Genomic DNA, 20,536 nt, shown 5'->3' on the forward strand with positions numbered 1-20,536 from the left:
GCTCAACAGCGGCAAAGCAATACAGTGGAACGACTCGGTAAAAATACATGCCGAAGTCGAATACCTAAAAAATTTGCTATCAGAACGAAAAAATCAGACCACAGCTACAGCCACATCCACCTACCCTGTAATCCAAAATATTTCAAAAAATAAAAACACATTGCCTCCTCCAGATAAAGTTGCCATACCAAAACTAAAGAAGACGTGCGCAGATGACTGCGAGGGACCACTGTGCTCCCCGTTCTGCGAGTACACCTGTTTAGCCAGCACCGGTGCCCCAACATAAAGTACACCTGTGCAGCCAGCACCGGTACCAAGGAAGTGTGAACCGACAGCGCTACCAAGAGCGCATAATTTTTTTATCTTTGCACTGCGTTGCAAAAATTTTTTTAATTGCACTGCGATGCATATTTTTTCATTTATATTATAAAAACAATTGTAAAAATTGAGCGACATAAAAGTTGCCCGATTAAAGTATGGCCTGAAAACCATACACAAAATAGGCAGGAAATTATATGTAAAATAAGATAATAATTGGTCAAAAAGTAAAAGTAAAGTAAAATCAAAATTAATAATATTAAACTAGTTGTTTATGAATAACATTAACAACATTTACGAATTGATTCAAAAATCCAAAGAATTTGACAGACCAAGATATATATTAAGAACACCAACCCCAAAGATGGGTTTAATAGATACAAAAACAGTGGATTCCACTGCAAATGTTATTAATAAGGTAGAATCAAACCCCATAGACTTAGAATTGATTCATACATTGCTTATAATAATTGTTGTAATAATGTGCGCAAACTGTTTCTATAAACTTTAAAAATTGCACAATAAATGTCTAAAAAAAAAATATATGAGCCAGGCAAATGATCTGGACAAAATTTAAACATTTTGGCACAAACAACATTATTATAAAAATATTGCTGTATTTAAATTTTAAAAAAAAAGTTAAAGAAAATGGAATAAAAAACAAATAAATAAATAAAAACAAATTAATTAAAAATGGCTACGCTAAAAGCAATTGCAAACACATTTGATAGGGACATCTATTTTAGAGAAAGAATTCTGCAATTAGTTGCACCAACTTCAGTAAGCATTTACGAGTTAGAAAACTTATATATTGAAACATTTAATTTAGATGCCTCTCCACTAATTCATTGCACAAGCACCCAAAAGGCAATTGTCCTATCAACCATCCCAGGGGTACAGGTTAAATCAGTAGTAGACGAACACCCAATACTAGGTAAAACAATAGTAATGATGGTCTTCAAGAAATAATTCATCTCCACAATATAATGGAATGGAATGAATTATATAAGCAGCTAAATAACATAAAAGTTGACTTTGACAAATCATATAAGTCACTTACTCAAAACAGGCCAATTCAAAAAAAATACCATTAAAAAACATGTGGGAATTCTAGTAAAATGCTTTAATGAAGCACGAATACTAATATATGGCCAGAGGGAAAAATTAAATCAAGATCATTGGTCCCAAGTATCAAAATTTTTGATCAGACTACGATCTAATTTAATATCAATTAAACAAAAGTTTAAGTTGGACATATCGGTACCAACTATACTTAACACTTCCCTAGCAGTTGAAACTGGTGATGAATCGGAATCAACAAAACAAACTGACAGTGACCAAATAGAATCAGAAGACCTTACAGAAACAAATCCTAAAATAGAAGAGCAAGATTTAAATAATCTTACTATTCCAGCTGTTTTAATGTCAGATCTGGATAATTCTACAGATTCTGATGATAATTCCATAATAGAAAATAAAATAAGAAACAATATCACAATGGCACAATCTAATATTGATTTCATTAACACAGCATCCAAGCTTATACCAGTTTTCGATGGTAAATCTGAAAACTTAACAAGTTTTATGGATGCATTAGAAATAGTAGAATCCATAAAAGGCGAACACTAACAATTAGCAGTTTCAATTATAAAAACAAAGCTAAAAGGTGTCACCAGAAATCTAATCGGAGATGAAACAACAATAGCTGAAGTCATTTCCAGATTAAAAAACAAGGTCAAAGGCGAAACTGTAGAAGTGTTGTCAGCAAAACTGATGAGCCTACAACAACGCAATAAAACTGCCAGCCAGTACACACAAGAGGTTGAGCAGATGACGAAATCCTTAGAAGGTGCATTTATAACAGATGGCTTATCCCTAGAGTTAGCCAGACGTTATTCCACTCGGCATGCAGTGAAAGCAATGACTAAAAATTGCCAAATAGATAAGGTAAAAACTATAATGCATGCCGGTACCTTTAATACAATGAATGAAGCCATATCCAAACACTGTCCTATATTACAAAAATTACCCGCAGCGCTGTGGAAATCGCGGAGGTAATAATCGAGGTAATTATAACAAAACCAGATATTATCAGAATAACGGATATAATCAAAACAATGGTTATAACAGAAATAACCAAAATAACAATTATTACAGAAACAACAACCGTGGTGGAAACACCAGCGGCGGAAACAGCCGTGGGGGAAACAACAACAACCACAATAACAATGTTAGAGTGGCACAAACAAATTCGGGAAACTCCCAACCACCTTTAGATACACGACAGTAAACAACATGAAAATTCACACTTTAAATCTCAGTCAAAATACATTTGTCACTTTCACGAACGTAGCAACAGGAAAAGAATTAGTTCTCTTACTAGACACAGGTGCGGAAATATCCTTATTGAAGGAAAATTGTGATAATTTTCAAAACATTCAAGATAATCACATCATAAACATACAGGGTATAAGTCAGGAAGTTACCAAATCAAAAGGCTTAACTTCTATTGAAATTCAAACTTCTAAGTACATAATTCAACATGATTTCCATATCGTAAATATGCAATTCGCTATTCCATGTGATGGAATACTAGGAATCGATTTTATCAAAAGATACAACTGTCAATTAGACTTCAAGCCGTCTGAAGACTGGCTTATAATAAGACCAAATAACCTAAAATATCCAATTTATGTTCCAATAGCATACAGTTCTGGCAAAAACTCCCTAATTCTGCCAGTAAGATCCCAAGTCGTCCGAAAAATCAAAATAAATTCAGAAGAAGACAGTGTATTAATTCCGAATCAAGAAATTCAGCATGGTATCTATATCGCAAATACCATAGCAACAGTGCAAAATACATATATAAGATTACTAAATACTACAAACACAGATCAAGTAGTCTATATCAAAAACATTCATCATGAACCACTTTCAAACAACGACATAGTAAAAACGGACTTAGAAGACAGACAAAAAATTGTATTATCCCAACTTGCAAAAAACTTCCCGCCTCAATTCAATAAACAACTTACAGCATTATGCACCCAGTATAGTGATGTGTTCGGACTAGAAACCGAATCGATCACTACTAATCACTAAAAATAATAGAAATCCTCATAGTCAACAAGACGAAATTCAAAAACAAGTCCAAAATATCATCAGTGATGAAATAGTGGAACCCTCTGTATCACCTTATAATAGCCCACTTTTGTTAGTACCAAAAAAGTCACTTCCAAACTCGGAAAATAAAAAATGGCGATTAGTAATTGACTATCGTCAAATTAATAAAAATCTCTTGTCTGATAAATTTCCACTCCCTAGAATCGATGATATTTTAGATCAACTAGGTAGAGCAAAATATTTCTCATGCCTTGACTTAATGTCAGGTTTTCATCAAATTGAACTGGAAAAAGTTCACGGGATATAACATCTTTTTCAACAAGCAATGGTTCGTACCGCGTCACCCGATTACCATTCGGTTTAAAAATAGCGCCAAACTCTTTTCAGAGAATGATGACTATAGCTTTCTCTGGATTAGAACCTTCGCAAGCATTTCTTTATATGGATGACTTAATAGTCATAGGTTGTTCCGAAAAACACATGCTCAAGAACTTAACTGATGTTTTCGAAAAATGAAGGAAACACAACTTGAAGTTACATCCTGAAAAATGTTCATTTTTCATGCATGAAGTCACTTTCTTAGGACATAAATGCACAGATAAAGGAATCTTGCCAGTCCCACATGATGCGGACAGCGCTAGAAGATTCGTTGCATTTTGCAATTATTACCGACGTTTTATAAAGAATTTTGCTGAATACTCCCGTCACATAACAAGATTATGTAAGAAAGATGTAAAATTCGAACGGACAACACAATGTCAAAACGCCTTCGAACATCCTACATCAGCATTAATAAATCCCACTCTGTTGCAATACCCAGATTTAAGCAAAGAATTTTGCATAATCACAGATGCTAGCAAATACGCTTGTGAAGCAGTCCTAACTCAAAACGAAAATGGACTACAGCTTCCAGTGGCATACGCATCAAGATCCTTTACGAAAGGTGAAAGCAACAAGAGCACCACAGAACAAGAATTAGCAGCCATTCATTGTGCAATAACACACTTCAGACCATATATTTATGGTAGACACTTCACTGTCAAAACAGACCATAGAGCACTGACATACTTATTTTCAATTGTAAAACCAAGTTCCAAACTAACACGAATGAGACTTGAATTAGAGGAATATAATTTAACGGTGGAGTATCTAAAGGGTAAAGACAACTATGTAGCCGATGCGCTCTCCAGAATAACAATCACAGACCAAATATACAAACAAGTAATAAAGTTCTGAAAGTCAGTACCAGAAACCAAAGTAGACAGAAATCCTGCGCAGGAAAAGATCAAATAGAATTGCATAAGCAATCTATAGAAAAAGCTTCAAAGCCCAACGTATATGAAGTCATAAACAATGATGAAGTACGTAAAGTAGTGACCTTGCATGTAAATAATAAAATGTGTTTATTTAAGCACGGAAAGAAAATTACAGCAAGTTATGATGTAAGCGATTTGTATACTAATGGAACCATTGACTTAGGTCAATTCTTTCAAAGGCTTGAAAAGCAGACCGGTATTCACAAAGTCAGCCAACTCAAAGTGGCACCATGGGAAAATATCTTTGAACATGTTTCAATTGATAATTTTAAAATGATGGGCAATAATATATTGAAATCATTGAGAGTAGCGCTACTCAACCCGGTGACCTGTTGCACACGCCGGCCGCTCAGCCAAACTCAAGTACATACACATACCCTCGCGCTCCAGCCGAAGAGAGCATAATTAAATACACTTTATATACATAAGATATACATAGCCGTCTCTCTGCCGCCCAACTGTAAGCAGCGCAGCTACGAGAATTAGGCTTACTTAGATCCTAAGGCAAATTGTAAAATCAGAAACAACTTGACGTTGGAAGCGGCATTAACCCTGCTCCTATCATGCAAACCAAATAAATAAAGAATATAATAAAACTACCATAAAAGATGCGTTCTCAATAAATGGATAAGAATCTTAAAAACTCACAACACAGTGCCCTAATCGAAACAGTGGTCGAAAGTGCTTTAACTGTAAAAATTTTGGACACATTTCGAAGGACTATTCAATAGGGAAGATAGGTTAGGTAAGGTTAGAGCGGCTGCCAAATCATTGACACACTTAGTCCTTAAAATGTCCATTTTGGTACCGCGTGGATCTGTATCCCCTTTCCTTAAAATCTGCTGCCTTTATTGCAGCTGGCTTAGCATAATTCCCATCCGGTTGCTTTAATGAATTTTATTATTCGTTTTAGACTTATGTTCGCCAGCTCAGATAGACTGCTCATGAAGGGATTCCCTAAGTGGTACAGTCTAGATCTGCTCAGGGCCGGGCAGGAACAGAACAGGTGTTCCACCGTTTCCTCTTCCTCCTCGTCCCTGCAGCTTCTGCAGAAATCGTTTCGTCGCGCGCCCAATCTGCTTGCGTGTGTGCCAACCAACAAGTGGCCTGTTAACACTCGTATTACCATTCCGCACTCGGTACGGTTTAGTCTTAATAGTTCCGAAGTTCTCTTGGCGTCGATGATTGGCCATGTCTGGCGAGAGATGCGACAGTGCTTAACATGTGTCCATGCTAGGCTCGCAAGTTTCTTATATTGGTTTCTAATGTTAAGCTTTCAGGTGGCCATCGGCATACCAATGTTCTCCTTGTCCGGAAGGAGAGGAACGGTAGTGCCATGCCTGGCCAGCTCATCTGCAATACAATTGCCTGTAATGTTCCGGTGACCCGGGACCCATATCAGGTAAATTTTAAACTGCAGAGCCATCTCGTGCAGAGATTTGCGGCAGTTTGATATGGTGTGGGAGTTTGTATTGGTCGAGATAATCGACCTGATAGCCGCTTGACTATCACTATAGATCTTAATCAGTTTATTCTGACAGTTTGCATCGTTCAGAAGCATCAAAGCTTCAATTATGGCAAATACTTCCGCCTGGAAGACGCTACAGTGATCCGGAAGTCTGAAGGATTTCCTGATATTAAGTTGTTCGGAGTATATAACTCCTCCGACTTGATTATTTAATTTTGAGCCGTCAGTGTAGAAATTGACTGCCTCTGTAGGGCCCGGCTGGCCTTGCTCCCAGTCTTCTCTGGTTGGGAGCAATGCTTCAAAGGGCGTGTGGATGTATTCAATAGGTTTACATAGATCTGTACTGACCGTATATTTGGGGTTTCCACTGCCCTAAGTCCCTCATCCGAACCGCAGCTATCTTAGCTCGTTCCATGCCGGCTAAGTCCAGACTTGGAAGGTTCAGAATAGCATTTAGCGCCTCGTCGGGGGTGGTGCGAAGGGCTCCGCTTATGCATAAGGATGCCATTCGTTGTACCTTGTTTAGGTTTGTTGTGGTTGTCTGCTTCATTAGCGCGGGCCACCATATTGACACTCCGTAGAGCAGAATAGGCTTAACTATCGCTGTGTGTATCCAGTTGACGATTTTTAGGGACATGCCCCGTTTCGTTCCGATGGCCTTTTTGCAGGAGTAGAGGGCAATTGTTGCCTTCCTCGTTCTCTCTTGGCTGTTTAGTCTCCATGTCAGACGCTTATCTAATACTAACCCCAAATACTTGGCGTTGTCACTGAAGGAGAGAGAGCAGTTATATATTGAAACATTTAATTTAGATGCCTCTCCACTTATTCATTGCACAAGCACCCAAAAGGCAATTGTCCTATCAACCATCCCAGGGGTACAGGTTAGATCAGTAGTAGACGAACACCCAATACTAGGTAAAACAATAGTAATGATGGTCTCCAAGAAATAATTCATCTCCACAATATAATGGAATGGAATGAATTATATAAGCAGCTAAATAATATAAAAGTTGACTTTGACAAATCATATAAGTCACTTACTCAAAACAGGCCAATTCAAAAGAATACCATTAAAAAACATGTGGGAATTCTAGTAAAATGCTTTAATGAAGCACGAATACTAATATATGGCCAGAGGGAAAAATTAAATCAAGATCATTGGTCCCAAGTATCAAAATTTTTGATCAGACTACGATATAATTTAATATCAATTAAACAAAAGTTTAAGTTGGACATATCGGTACCAACTATACTTAACACCTCCCTAGCAGTTGAAACTGGTGATGAATCGGAATCAACAAAACAAACTGACAGTGACCAAATAGAATCAGAAGACCTTACAGAAACAAATCCTAAAATAGAAGAGCAAGATTTAAATAATCTTACTATTCCAGCTGTTTTAATGTCAGATCTGGATGATTCTACAGATTCTGATGATAATTCCTTAATAGAAAATAAAATAAGAAACAATATCACAATGGCACAATCTAATATTGATTTCATCAACACAGCATCCAAACTTATACCAGTTTTCGATGGTAAATCTGAAATAATAGAATCAATAAAAGGCGAACACGAACAATTAGCAGTTTCAATTATAAAAACAAAGCTAAAAGGTGTCGCCAGAAATCTAATCGGAGATGAAACAACAATAGCTGAAGTCATTTCCAGATTAAAAAACAACGTGAAAGGCGAATCTGTAGAAGTGTTGTCAGCAAAACTGATGAGCCTACAACAACGCAATAAGACTGCCAACCAGTACACACAAGAGGTTGAGCAGATGACGAAATCCTTAGAAGGTGCATTTTTAACAGATGGCTTATCCCTAGAGTTAGCCAGACGTTATTCCACTCGGCATGCAGTGAAAGCAATGACTAAAAATTGCCAAATAGATAAGGTAAAAACTATAATGCAAGCCGGTACCTTCAATACAATGAATGAAGCCATATCCAAATTTGTAAGCAGTTGGACAGAAGCAACTGGACAGCCAAACACTGTCCTATATTACAAAAATTACCCGCAGCGCGGTGGAAATCGCGGACGAGGTAATAATCGAGGTAATAATCGAGGTATTTATAACAATACCAGATATTATCAGAATAACGGATATAATCAAAACAATGGCTATAACAGAAATAACCAAAATAACAATTATAACAGAAATAACAACCGTGGTGGAAACACCAGCGGCGGAAACAGCCGTGGGGGAAACAACAACCACAATAACAATGTTAGAGTGGCGCAAACAAATTCGGGAAACTACCAAACACCTTTAGATACACGACAGTAAACAACATCAAAATTCACACTTTAAATCTCAGTCAAAATACATTTGTCACTTTCACGAACGTAGCAACAGGAAAAGAATTAGTTCTCTTACTAGACACAGGTGCGGAAATATCCTTATTGAAGGAAAATTCTGATAATTTTCAAAACATTCAAGATAATCACATCATAAACATACAGGGTATAAGTCAGGAAGTTACAAAATCTAAAGGCTTAACTTCTATTGAAATTCAAACTTCTAAGTACATAATTCAACATGATTTCCATATCGTAAATATGCAATTCGCTATTCCATGTGATGGAATACTAGGAATCGATTTTATCAAAAGATACAACTGTCAATTAGACTTCAAGCCGTCTGAAGACTGGCTTATAATAAGACCAAATAACCTAAAATATCCAATTTATGTTCCAATAGCATACAGTTCTGGCAACAACTCCCTAATTCTGCCAGCAAGATCCCAAGTCGTCCGAAAAATCAAAATAAATTCAGAAGAAGACAGTGTATTAATTCCGAATCAAGAAATTCAGCATGGTATCTATATCGCAAATACCATAGCAACAGTCCAAAATGCATATATAAGATTACTAAATACTACAAACACAGATCAAGTAGTCTGTATCAAAAACATTCATCATGAACCACTTTCAAACTACGACATAGTAAAACGGACTTAGAAGACAGACAAAAAATTGTATTATCCCAACTTGCAAAAAACTTCCCGCCTCAATTCAATAAATAACTTACAGCATTATGCACCCAGTATAGTGATGTGTTCGGACTAGAAACCGAATCGATCACTACCAAAAATTTTTATAAACAAAAGCTGAGATTAATTGATGATGAACCCGTATATATAAAAAACAAGGGAGAACGCTATAGTCAAGTACCTCGACTATCAGATACCCGTTACTCAGCTAAATGGAGATATGCAAGCAGCAAAGCGAGATTAAAATGCGCCACCTACCGGCGGTGTACAGATTTAAGCGTTATGGGCGTTAGAGTGGGCGTGGCAAATTTTTTTTTGGATCAATCGATAGGTATTGACGAGACCAATACATTTCATTTAAAAAAAATTTTTATCTAGCATGAAAATTGTGGGCGTCACAGGGTTTTGCGGTTTGTGGGCGTTAAAGTGGGCGTGGCAAACTTTTTTTTGGGTCAATCGATAGGTATTGATGAGAACCTTACATTTCAGTTAAAATTTTCTATCTAGCATGAAAACTGTAGGAGCCACAGTTTTGGGCGGTTTGTGGGCGTTAGAGTGGGCGTGGCAGTCTACTGAAACAAACTTGCGCTGCGTAGGAAGCTCAGGAATCTGCACGCCAAATCTCAATAGCCTAGCTCCCATAGTTTCCGAGATCTCAGCGTTCATCCGGACAGACGGACAGACGGACAGACGGACATGGCTAGATCGACTCGGCTAGTGATCCTGATCAAGAATATATATACTTTATGGGGTCGGAAACGCTTCTGTTGAACTAATAAGCTTTTTTATTAGTTCTTGCTAAATTAAAATACGAATTTCAGGTTGCTTTAGGCTTGTTAACAATTTATTAGCGAGAGAGTACAGCAGGCGAGACGAGAATGCGTTTTATGTCGAGATCAGAATTCGTACTGATTTTACAAACGGACAGCCAGCCGAAAGCTGGGCCGAAAAATGCAAGTACACAAAAGACGAGAGAGCTAGATAAAGAGAGCTACCTTTCGCGATGCCATTAATATAAGAGATCGAATTAAGAAGTTAGTTGGCTGCTGCGGCTGCGTGACCCGACATACTCCCCCCGTTGGAAGCCTGGGTTTCAACATCATCCTTAAGGGGTAGCAGACACAGCTTGTTTACTGCTCGCTTTGACACTCCTGATGCTGTCTTCAGAACGGCAACTCGAGCAACCCCGTCTCCACCGAAGAGAAGCTCGATCACTCTGGCGAGGGGCCACTTCATGGGAGGCAAGTTTTCGTCCTTAACCAGAACTAGGTCATCGACAACCAGGCCAGGTTTTGGGGTGCGCCACTTGGAGCGCTGCTGCAGTAATGTTAAGTATTCTTCCTTCCATCGGGACCAAAAGATCTGCTGCAAGTATGCCACGCGTTGCCATCCATCCAAGCGATTGAAGTTAAGACTGGTCACATCCGGCTCGACGAAAGAAGAAGGCGGACCACCATTCAAAAAATGTGCTGGGGTTAATACATCCAGATCAGCTGGGTTTTCTGAAATCGAGACTAATGGTCGAGAATTAACAACCGCCGAAATGTGACACACCAGGGTCCGCAACTCCTCAAAGGCTAAAACAGCAGTGCCAACAGCGCGGTAGAAATGATGCTTGGCGATCTTCACAGCCGCTTCCCAAAGACCGCCAAAGTGTGGCGACCTAGGAGGAATGAAACACCAATCAATAGCCTCCGCTAGGCAAAAGTCCAATGTAGCTCTCTGATGATCACTGCTGAGGAATAGGCGCCTTAGTTCGAGCAACTCATTGCGAGCTCCAACAAAGTTGGTTGCATTATCAGACCAAATCTGCCGCGGCCTTCTTCTAGTGCATACAAATCGTTTGAGGCCATGTAGAAAAGATACCGTAGAGAGATCCTTGACCAACTCCAGATGAATAGCCTTTGTGGCGAAGCAAATGAAGACACAAACGTAGCATTTTACTGGAGGCTTGCTTCGCACCTCTGACTTGTAGAGAAATGGCCCGCAAAAGTCAATGCCAGTGACTTCGAATGCATGAGATCCATCAAGTCGTTCCTTTGGAAGATCCGCCATTATATGCTCCACTACTCGAGGCTTCATTCGAAAGCATCTAATGCATTTGTTTACCGCCTTCATCACCGTCTTTCTCCCCCCAATAGGCCAATATTGGGATCGAATAATGCCGAGTAGTGCCCGTGGCCCAGTGTGCAGATTGCGTTCATGAAAGTGAGTAATAATGGCAATAGTGACCGAATGACCACGAGGCAATATAATTGGATGACGTCCATTAAAATCCAGAGAAGAATTCCTTAGGCGGCCATCCACTCTAAGAAGCCCAAATTGGTCAATGAATGGCGAAAGAGATGCGAGCGAGCTAGAGGAGTGCACCATTCCCTTTGACTGCAATGATTTGATGTCATCCCATAAATGTGAGCGCTGGACAAGACGAAGCAACAGCAGAGTACCGCCTTGAAGGTCAGACACCGTGAGCGTAGGGCGCCGGATGCGATTACTAAACTTATAAACGTATCCGAAAATTCTTTGAAGGGCCGCAAAGGAATTGGCAAATTTTGAACTGGCCACTATGTCTTCGTATGGAGATTTTGTTAGTAGAATCCTCCGGCGAACCTCAAGTGTTGGCTTTTCAGCAGTGATTGGGATAGGCCAGTCAGCTTTGGGGCCACAGAGGAATTTTGGTCCGTGTGCCCAGAGAGGAGACTCGTTGAGCTCAGCAGGAAAAGCACCTCGGGAGAGAATGTCAGCTGGATTTAAAGAAGTTGGAACATATCGCCACTCCACTGACTCAGTTAGCTCCTGAATGGCAGCTACTCGGTTCGCTACAAAGATATTGAATCTGGACGGCTCGTCCCGGATCCATGAAAGCGCAACAGCAGAGTCGCTCCAGCAATAAACCTTTCCCTCAAATGCATTCGTCCCAGACACTTCTGCGATGAGCCTAGACAGGAGCTCCGCCCCACACAGTTCCAACTTGGGCACAGTGAGTGTTTTCAAGGGGGCTACCCTTGACTTTGAGCAAAGTAATTGAGATCGGCCTTTGCAAACGATGTAGACACAAGCACCATATGCTTCTATGCTGGCATCACAAAATCCATGTATTTCACTCTCAGAGTTTGGAGAACGAACCAGCCGAGGAAATGACGCATGCTTAATCTGCCCAAAACTCGTACATATAGCACTCCATTCCGTATTCTGTGACTCAGGAAGGCTTTCATCCCAGGATAACTTCTCCTTGCACAGTTGTTGAAGGAAAATTTTCGATTTTGTGATCACAGGTCCAACCAACCCGAGAGGATCGTAGAATCGCGCTATTGCAGACAGGACAGATCGCCTGCAGGGGCTTGAGGTTGACTGTAAGACCGAAAAGGAAAACAGTAGTTGGTCAGAGACTGGATCCCAAGCGAGACCTAAGGTTTTTGCAAAATCAGTGCCATCATCAAACTTCAAATAGGACTCCTTATCCTTGTCTGCAACTCCATCCAAAACAGCTGACACATTGGAGCACCACTTTCTAAGCTTAAATTTTCCCTTGGCTAGAAGTTTTGATGCCTGATCCATAATGATGACTGCCTCTTCCTTGGACTTGGCTCCAGATCTCAAATCATCCACATAAAAATCGCGACGAATGACCTCAGCCCCAAGCGGAAACGCTGTATGCTCGTCTGCTGCCAACTGATGCATAGCTCGCACAGCCAGAAATGATGCTGGCTTCGTGCCATAAGTAACGGTGTCTAGCTTAAACACCCGCAATTGATCCTGGGGGGAGTCCCTCCACAAAATGCATTGCAAATGGCTGTCCTCAAGCTGAACCCTAACACAACGGTACATTTTGCAAATGTCTCCTGTGATTGCTACTGGGTGTGAACGAAACCGTAGAAGAATCTGGAACAGCTTGGGCTGAATAACAGGGCCTGCCATAAGAACATCGTTGAGAGAATAGCCTGAGGAACTGGCCGCCGATCCATCAAAAACTACGCGAAGCTTTGTAGTGGAGCTATCTTCCTTTATGACGCAATGATGAGGCAAGAAATATCGGCACAACCCGATGTCAGCGGCAGAAACTGATGACATATGTCCTAGATCGAGATATTCTTTTATGAATGCTGCATATTGAGCCTTCAAAGATGGCTGACGATTCAACTTTCTCTCTAGGGACAATAATCTTCGATAAGCTTGCTGGTAGGACTCTCCCAAAAGATCTAGATTAAACTTGGCAGGCAGCCGAACAGAATAATCACCAGCTGGCAAACGATTGACGTGTCTTACGAAATGTGCTTCACAGTCGAATTCTTCCTTAGTAGCGCGTATAATTGGCTCGGCGCAGCTTTCCACTTCCCAAAATCGTCGAAGATCATCTAACCGATCGAAACTATTCTCTCTACTAGCGAGAAGTTCATCTTGAGACGACATTAAAACCGAGCCATTGGAAAGGCCATAGCCTCCAGAAACAACCCAACCCAGACGCGTCTTTTGAATTAGGGGTAATCCAGGTGGGAGCTTGATTTGGCCAACGCACAACATCTCGAAAAAGAGGCTGGCTCCGATTAAAAGATCCACCCGCTGGGGAGCATAAAACCTTGGGTCAGCTAACTGTATATTTTTGGGTATGTTCCAGCTGCCAATGTCGACGTTGAAGCTAGGCTGTCGCTCTGTTATGTTCGGAGCAATCACCGCGGTAATGTTGGCCGAGTATTCGGAAGTTCGGGACTGAATCGTAATATTGACCGAGTGACCGTCCGTCACAAAACTGGAATCTCCAACTCCAGTTACAGATGCTGAGGATTTTACTTTCTTTACTTGAAGCTGATTTGCGAATCGGGACGTTATTAGATGCAGTTGGGAGCCCGAATCGAGTAGAGCTCGACAGGGAACGAAAACCCCAGAACGGTTTTTTACCAAAATGCTAGCCGTTGCTAAGAGCACAATATCATTACTAAACTCCTGTGCAATAAGAGCAGTCGAAGTGGAAGGCAGTGCAGAGGGTGAAGCAGAGGGAAGTACTTCTTGAAGCTGTGCTCCTTCTTGTGAAGGAAAAGAATGTGAGTTTCCAAGGTGAAGCAGGGTGTGGTGTTTAGATCCGCATGAACGACAACTACTAGAGTTGCATTGCCGAACTTGATGACCAACCTTAAGACAATTTATGCAAAGACCGAGCCGCTTCGCTTCTTGAAGCCTATTCGCAGGAGACAGGATTTTAAAATTCTGACAATAAGAAATGGAATGCCCTGTATCATTACAGAATATACAAATCCAAGGGTTAGCGTTCGAGGCAACAAATGCTGATCTACGCGCGTTGGGTATTCTGTTACTTCCCACCTGATTGCCCGGCGTATAGTTTGCCATGGCGAAATCCATAGTCTCCAACGTCCTGCATCGCTGCTCCAGAAATGATGCCATTGACTCCCACGTAGGAATTAAATTGACGAAGGCAGGGTCCTCTAAACGCTCTTCCCACTTTGCCTGACTTGCCGGATCCAACCTTTGGAACAGAACTTGGACGATGATGCATCCTGCGATTTGTTCTGTCGTGCCCAGTCCCTTGAGAGCACGAATATGAGCATTGAATTTATCGGACAGATCCCGAAGTGTCGAGACGGAACCACTCTGCACCGCCTTTAGTCCCAGGATCTCAATAATGTGTGCCTGAAAAACCAAACGTCGATTATCAAATCTATTTTTCAGCAAATCTAAAGCAATTGCGTAGTTGCCATCCGAAATTTCCAATGAGCGAATAGTTTCCAACGCTGCGTCCCTCAGGCATGATCGTAGATGCTGCAGCTTTTCTACGTTGGTGAGGTCGGGATGACTATCTATGATCGTGGTAAACATAGAATAAAAGTCAGACCAATTTGCATAACCTCCAGCGAATTTTGGAAGCTCCAGTGGGGGCAGCAATGCTGCCCTATGTCGAGGCTGACGCTGCTGGGGGCCGAAAACTCCCGGAGTGATGCCGTCAGCAAAGGTTGAATGCGAAAGAAGCTGTGAGGCGCGCTTTGAAATTTCGGATCGAACCGATGACTTCAGAGTTACGAGAATGTCATCAAATTTCTCACTTAAATCACTTTCAATTTCCTTGAAATCCAATTCTTCGAGCTCACCGAGCACCTTTTTAAATGACTCTTGAAGCTCATCGATCAACTCTAACCTCACATGAAGACCGGATTCGTCGCATGAAGTTAACGCCGCACTTGATAGGGAATCCACTAAGCGCTCCACTCTATTAAATAAAGCCGTTGCCTTGCGCTTTAAAAATATTGCCCTGTTTGCATCAGCGGTAACATCTCCAAAAGTTCCCGTAGGCATGGCTACAACAACTACAACAGACGAAATGCCCGAAATTCGGCTCAAGCGGGAAGATGAGCGCAAAGCAAACGAAGGAATAACAGCCCGTTACTTGGCTATGTACGCTTCTATGTATAGCTGATTTTGCGCCTTATATGTAAATTTCCGCAATCACCAACTGCTATTTATTTTATAGCGCTCACTGCATTTAAGGCCTTATGATTGTTGCTCCGCCAATGCACCGCAGCAGCAAGAATGAAAAGGTCAATAAATAGACTTATGTATGTATATGATTTGCACTTAGTGTTATTTATGCACAAATCACGTCGGGGTCACCAATGTTGAACTAATAAGCTTTTTATTAGTTGTTGCTAAATTAAAATACGAATTTCAGGTTGCTTTAGGCTTGTTAACAATTTATTAGCGAGAGAGAGTACAGCAGGCGAGACGAGAATGCGTTTTATGTCGAGATCAGAATTCGTACTGATTTTACAAACGGACAGCCAGCCGAAAGCTGGGCCGAAAAATGCAAGTACACAAAAGACGAGAGAGCTAGATAAAGAGAGCTACCTTTCGCGATGCCATTAATATAAGAGATCGAATTAAGAAGTTAGTTGGCTGCTGCGGCTGCGTGACCCGACAGCTTCCTTCTGCCTGTTACATACTTTCCGACGAATCTAGTATACCCTTTTACTCTACGAGTAACGGGTATAATTATAGAAATCCTCATAGTCAACAAGACGAAATTCAAAAACAAGTCCAAAAACTCATCAATGATGAAATAGTGGAACCCTCTGTATCACCTTATAATAGCCCACTTCTGTTAGTACCAAAAAAGTCACTTCCAAATACGGAAAATAAAAAATGGCGATTAGTAATTGACTATCGTCAAATTAATAAAAAACTCTTGTCTGATAAATTTCCACTGCCTAGAATCGATGATATTTTAGATCAACTAGGTAGAGCAAAATACTTCTCATGCCTTGACTTAATGTCAGGTTTCCATCAAATTGAACTGGAAAAAAGTTCACGGGATATAACATCTTTTTCAACAAACAATGGTTCGTACCGCTTCACGCGATTACCATTCGGTTTAAAAATAGCGCCAAACTCTTTTCAAAGAATGATGACTATAGCTTTCTCTGGATTAGAACCTTCGCAAGCATTTCTTTATATGGATGACTTAATAGTCATAGGTTGTTCCGAAAAACATATGCTCAAGAACTTAACTGATGTTTTCGAGAAATGTAGGAAACACAACCTGAAGTTACATCCTGAAAAATGTTCATTTTTCATGCATGAAGTCACTTTCTTAGGACATAAATGCACAGATAAAGGAATCTTGCCCGACGACAAAAAATACGACGTCATTCAAAATTATCCAGTCCCACATGATGCGGACGGCGCTAGAAGATTCGTTGCATTTTGCAATTATTACCGACGTTTTATAAAGAATTTTGCTGAATACTCCCGTCACATAACAAGATTATGTAAGAAAGATGTAAGATTCGAATGGACAACACAATGTCAAAACGCCTTCGAACATCTTAAATCAGCATTAATAAATCCTACTCTGTTGCAATATCCGGATTTTAGCAAAGAATTTTGCATAATCACAGATGCTAGCAAATACGCTTGTGGAGCAGTCCTAACTCAAAACAAAAATGGACTACAGCTTCCAGTGGCATACGCATCAAGATCCTTTACGAAAGGTGAAAGCAACAAGAGCACCACAGAACAAGAACTAGCAGCCATTCATTGGGCAATAACACACTTCAGACCATATATTTATGGTAGACACTTCACTGTCAAAACAGACCATAGAGCACTGACATACTTATTTTCAATGGTAAATCCAAGTTCCAAACTAACACGAATGAGACTTGAATTAGAGGAATATAATTTTACGGTGGAGTATCTAAAGGGTAAAGACAACTATGTAGCCGATGCGCTCTCCAGAATAACAATCACAGACCTAACAAATATACAAACAAGTAATAAAATTCTGAAAGTCACTACCAGAAACCAAAGTAGACAGAAATCCTGCGCAGGAAAAGATCAAATAGAATTGCATAAGCAACCTATAGAAAAAGCTTCAAAGCCCAACGAATATGAAGTCATAAACAATGATGAAGTACGTAAAGTAGTGACCTTGCATGTAAATAACAAAATGTGTTTATTTAAGCACGGAAAGAAAATTACAGCAAGTTATGATGTAAGCGATTTGTATACTAATGGAACCATTGACTTAGGTCAATTCTTTCAAAGCCTTGAAAAGCAGGCCGGTATTCACAAAGTCAGCCAACGCAAAGTGGCACCGTGGGAAAATATCTTTGAACTTGTTTCAATTGATAATTTTAAAATTATGGGCAATAAAATATTGAAATCATTGAGAGTAGCGCTACTCAACCCGGTGACCGTAATAAAACATAATAAAGAAAAAGAAGCTATATTGTCTACATTCCATGATGATCCAATACAAGGTGGTCATACAGGCATTACAAAAACCTTGGCCAAGGTCCAGAGACACTATTACTGGAAAAATATGTCCAAAGACATAAAAGAGTACATAAAGAAATGTCCTAAATGCCAAAAGTCGAAAACGACTAAACATACTAAGACCCCACTAACTATAACCGAAACTCCACAAAGAGCTTTTGATATAGTAATTGTAGATACTATTGGTCCACTTCCAAAATCTAATGATGGAAACGAATACGCAGTAACACTCATCTGCGATTTAACTAAGTACCTGGTAGCTATACCTATACCAAATAAAAGTGCAAATACAGTAGCAAAAGCTATATTTGAAGATTTTATTCTAAAGTACGGTCCAATGAAGACGTTCATTACGGACATGGGAACAGAATATAAAAATTCAATTATTGAAGATCTATGTAAATACTTACATATTAAAAACATAACTTCAACTGCACACCACCACCAGACAGTAGGTACCGTGGAGCGAAGCCACAGAACACTAAATGAGTTCATTCGTTCATACATCTCAGTTGACAAAACAGATTGGGATGTATGGCTACGATACTTCGTATATTCTTTTAATACAACCCCATCCATGGCACATGACTATTGTCCATATGAGCTAGTTTTCGGTAAAACTTCAAATCTACCAAAACACTTTAATAGCATAGATAAAATAAAACCCCTTTATAATATAGAAGATTATGCTAAGGAATCCAAATTTAGATTAGAACAGGCAATTAAGAGAGCTAGACTAATGCTAGAATCTCATAAGCTGAAACAGAAAATTAGATTCGACAAAACTAGTTTAGATTTCGATTTAAAAATAGGAGATCAGGTTTTATTGAAAAATGAAACAGGACATAAGTTAGATTCGAAATATACAGGTCCTTATAGGGTAGAACAAATAGGAGATAGAGATAACATAACTATAATAAATAACAAAAATAAAAAACAAATAGTACATAAAGATAGATTAAAAATGTTTATTTCATAATTGCATTTAACATAGCCATGTTTAGAAATACTTATGAGTGTAACCATGTTTAGAAATACTTATGAGTGTAACCATGTTTAGAAATTCTTTTACACTCCATGTTAAAATATACTTTTTCTTTTAATACATATATTATTACCAATTCCATTCTCTTAAAAAAAAAAAAAAAAAGAAATTAAAAAAAAAATTTTTTAAACAAAAATAAATATTTCTTTAAGTAAAATATATTAACAAAATAACTTCATAATATTACTTATTATATTATTATTATTATATTTCAAAAGGAGGGAGATGTAGTATGCACTTATATCGAATATCTACTGTACCAAGAGTACTTGAAACAAACACACTGTAACACTTTGTTGCAGTGTTTATATAAACAAAAGGCTCGGTCAAAAACCCTAAGTGGCCGAAACATGAGTCGATCGGCGCGCTTAAAGAAAGTGCAAGTGTCAGCATTCTGTTGCACACGCCGGCCGCTCAGCCAAACTCAAGTACATACACATGCCCTCGCGCTCCAGCCAAAGAGAGCATAATTAAATACACTTTATATACATAAGATATACATAGCCATCTCTCTGCCGCCCAACTGTAAGCAGCGCAGCTACGAGAATTAGGCTTACTTAGATCCTAAGGCAAATTGTAAAATCAGAAACAACTTGACGTTGGAAGCGGCATTAACGCTGCCCCAATCATGCAAACCAAATAAATAAAGAATATAATAAAACTACTGAAAAGGATGTGTTCTTAATAAATGGATAAAGATTATTAACATTTCCAACACAAGGAGTTTCACACAACAATGTAACAGGCATAAGGAAGTATATCCGACCCCATAAAGTATATATATAGTATATATATAGTAGGGTGTCCCTTATATGGCAAAAAAAAATTTTTTTTCGAATTTTGTAATGCATACCCCCTGTATCTTTTATAAATGTAAAACCTTACTCAAATATGAAATTTGATCTTTCTAGCATGATTGCAACCCGTGCCGACCGAGCTTCAAATTTGATCAAAAAATGTTTTTTGTCCTATTATTCTAATCTTCTATAAAATTAATCAAAATGAAATTAATGAAGTGAATAAAATGGAAAATGAATTTATTGTAATATTTATATTTATTTAAACACAAAATAATAACAATCAGGCAGGGTAACTTCTATTTAGTGTGGTTTTTTTACAGTCCGGATATAAATGTCTATGTTCGTTGACACAGCGCAACAGGTATTGTTTTTGTTCTTCTTCCGCCGTGATAAGTCCTTGAAAATCTTGCATTAATTTGACAGCCCTCTCAGCAGTGTCATTTACAACCTTCAACCGACTTATCCTACTTTTAGCTTTCAGAAAAGCAGCATTATCATCCCAAGAAGATATATCTTCCTGAAGAAAACTGTCGTCAATCTGCAGTCGAGTTAGAAATTGTTTGCTCTTCTCCGATACAAAATCATCCAGCGTTTTATCTGAAACAAAAAACAGGTTAATTAACAAAAAGAATTACAACGTAAAGTATATAAAAAACAGACACAAAAAATAATTTTAGCTTACCAAACAA

The 20,536-nt window shown here is 39.1% G+C and overlaps 1 protein-coding gene across 1 annotated transcript; it reads right to left on the reverse strand.

Moving 5' to 3' along the window:
- Positions 1–6,033: 6,033 nt before the first annotated feature.
- LOC139353747 (uncharacterized) lies at positions 6,034–6,862 on the reverse strand. The gene is made up of 2 exons (XM_070998069.1): positions 6,558–6,862; positions 6,034–6,376 (listed from the first exon to the last, which is right to left on the reverse strand). The coding sequence occupies exons 1-2, from the start codon at positions 6,860–6,862 to the stop codon at positions 6,034–6,036; spliced, it is 648 nt and encodes a 215-aa protein (XP_070854170.1).
- Positions 6,863–20,536: the final 13,674 nt, after the last annotated feature.

This window comes from Drosophila suzukii, chromosome Y, assembly GCF_043229965.1.
Source record: "Drosophila suzukii chromosome Y, CBGP_Dsuzu_IsoJpt1.0, whole genome shotgun sequence".
Lineage (NCBI taxonomy): Eukaryota > Metazoa > Arthropoda > Insecta > Diptera > Drosophilidae > Drosophila > Drosophila suzukii.

Excerpts from the sequence above, each read along its gene's own strand:
- LOC139353747 (XM_070998069.1), bottom strand. The coding sequence starts at position 6,862 with ATGTCCCTAAAAATCGTCAACTGGATACACACAGCGATAGTTAAGCCT. Across the intron at positions 6,377-6,557 it reads TACGGTCAGTACAGATCTAT|ACTTCCGGATCACTGTAGCG; the intron begins GTAAACCTATTG and ends GAAATCCTTCAG.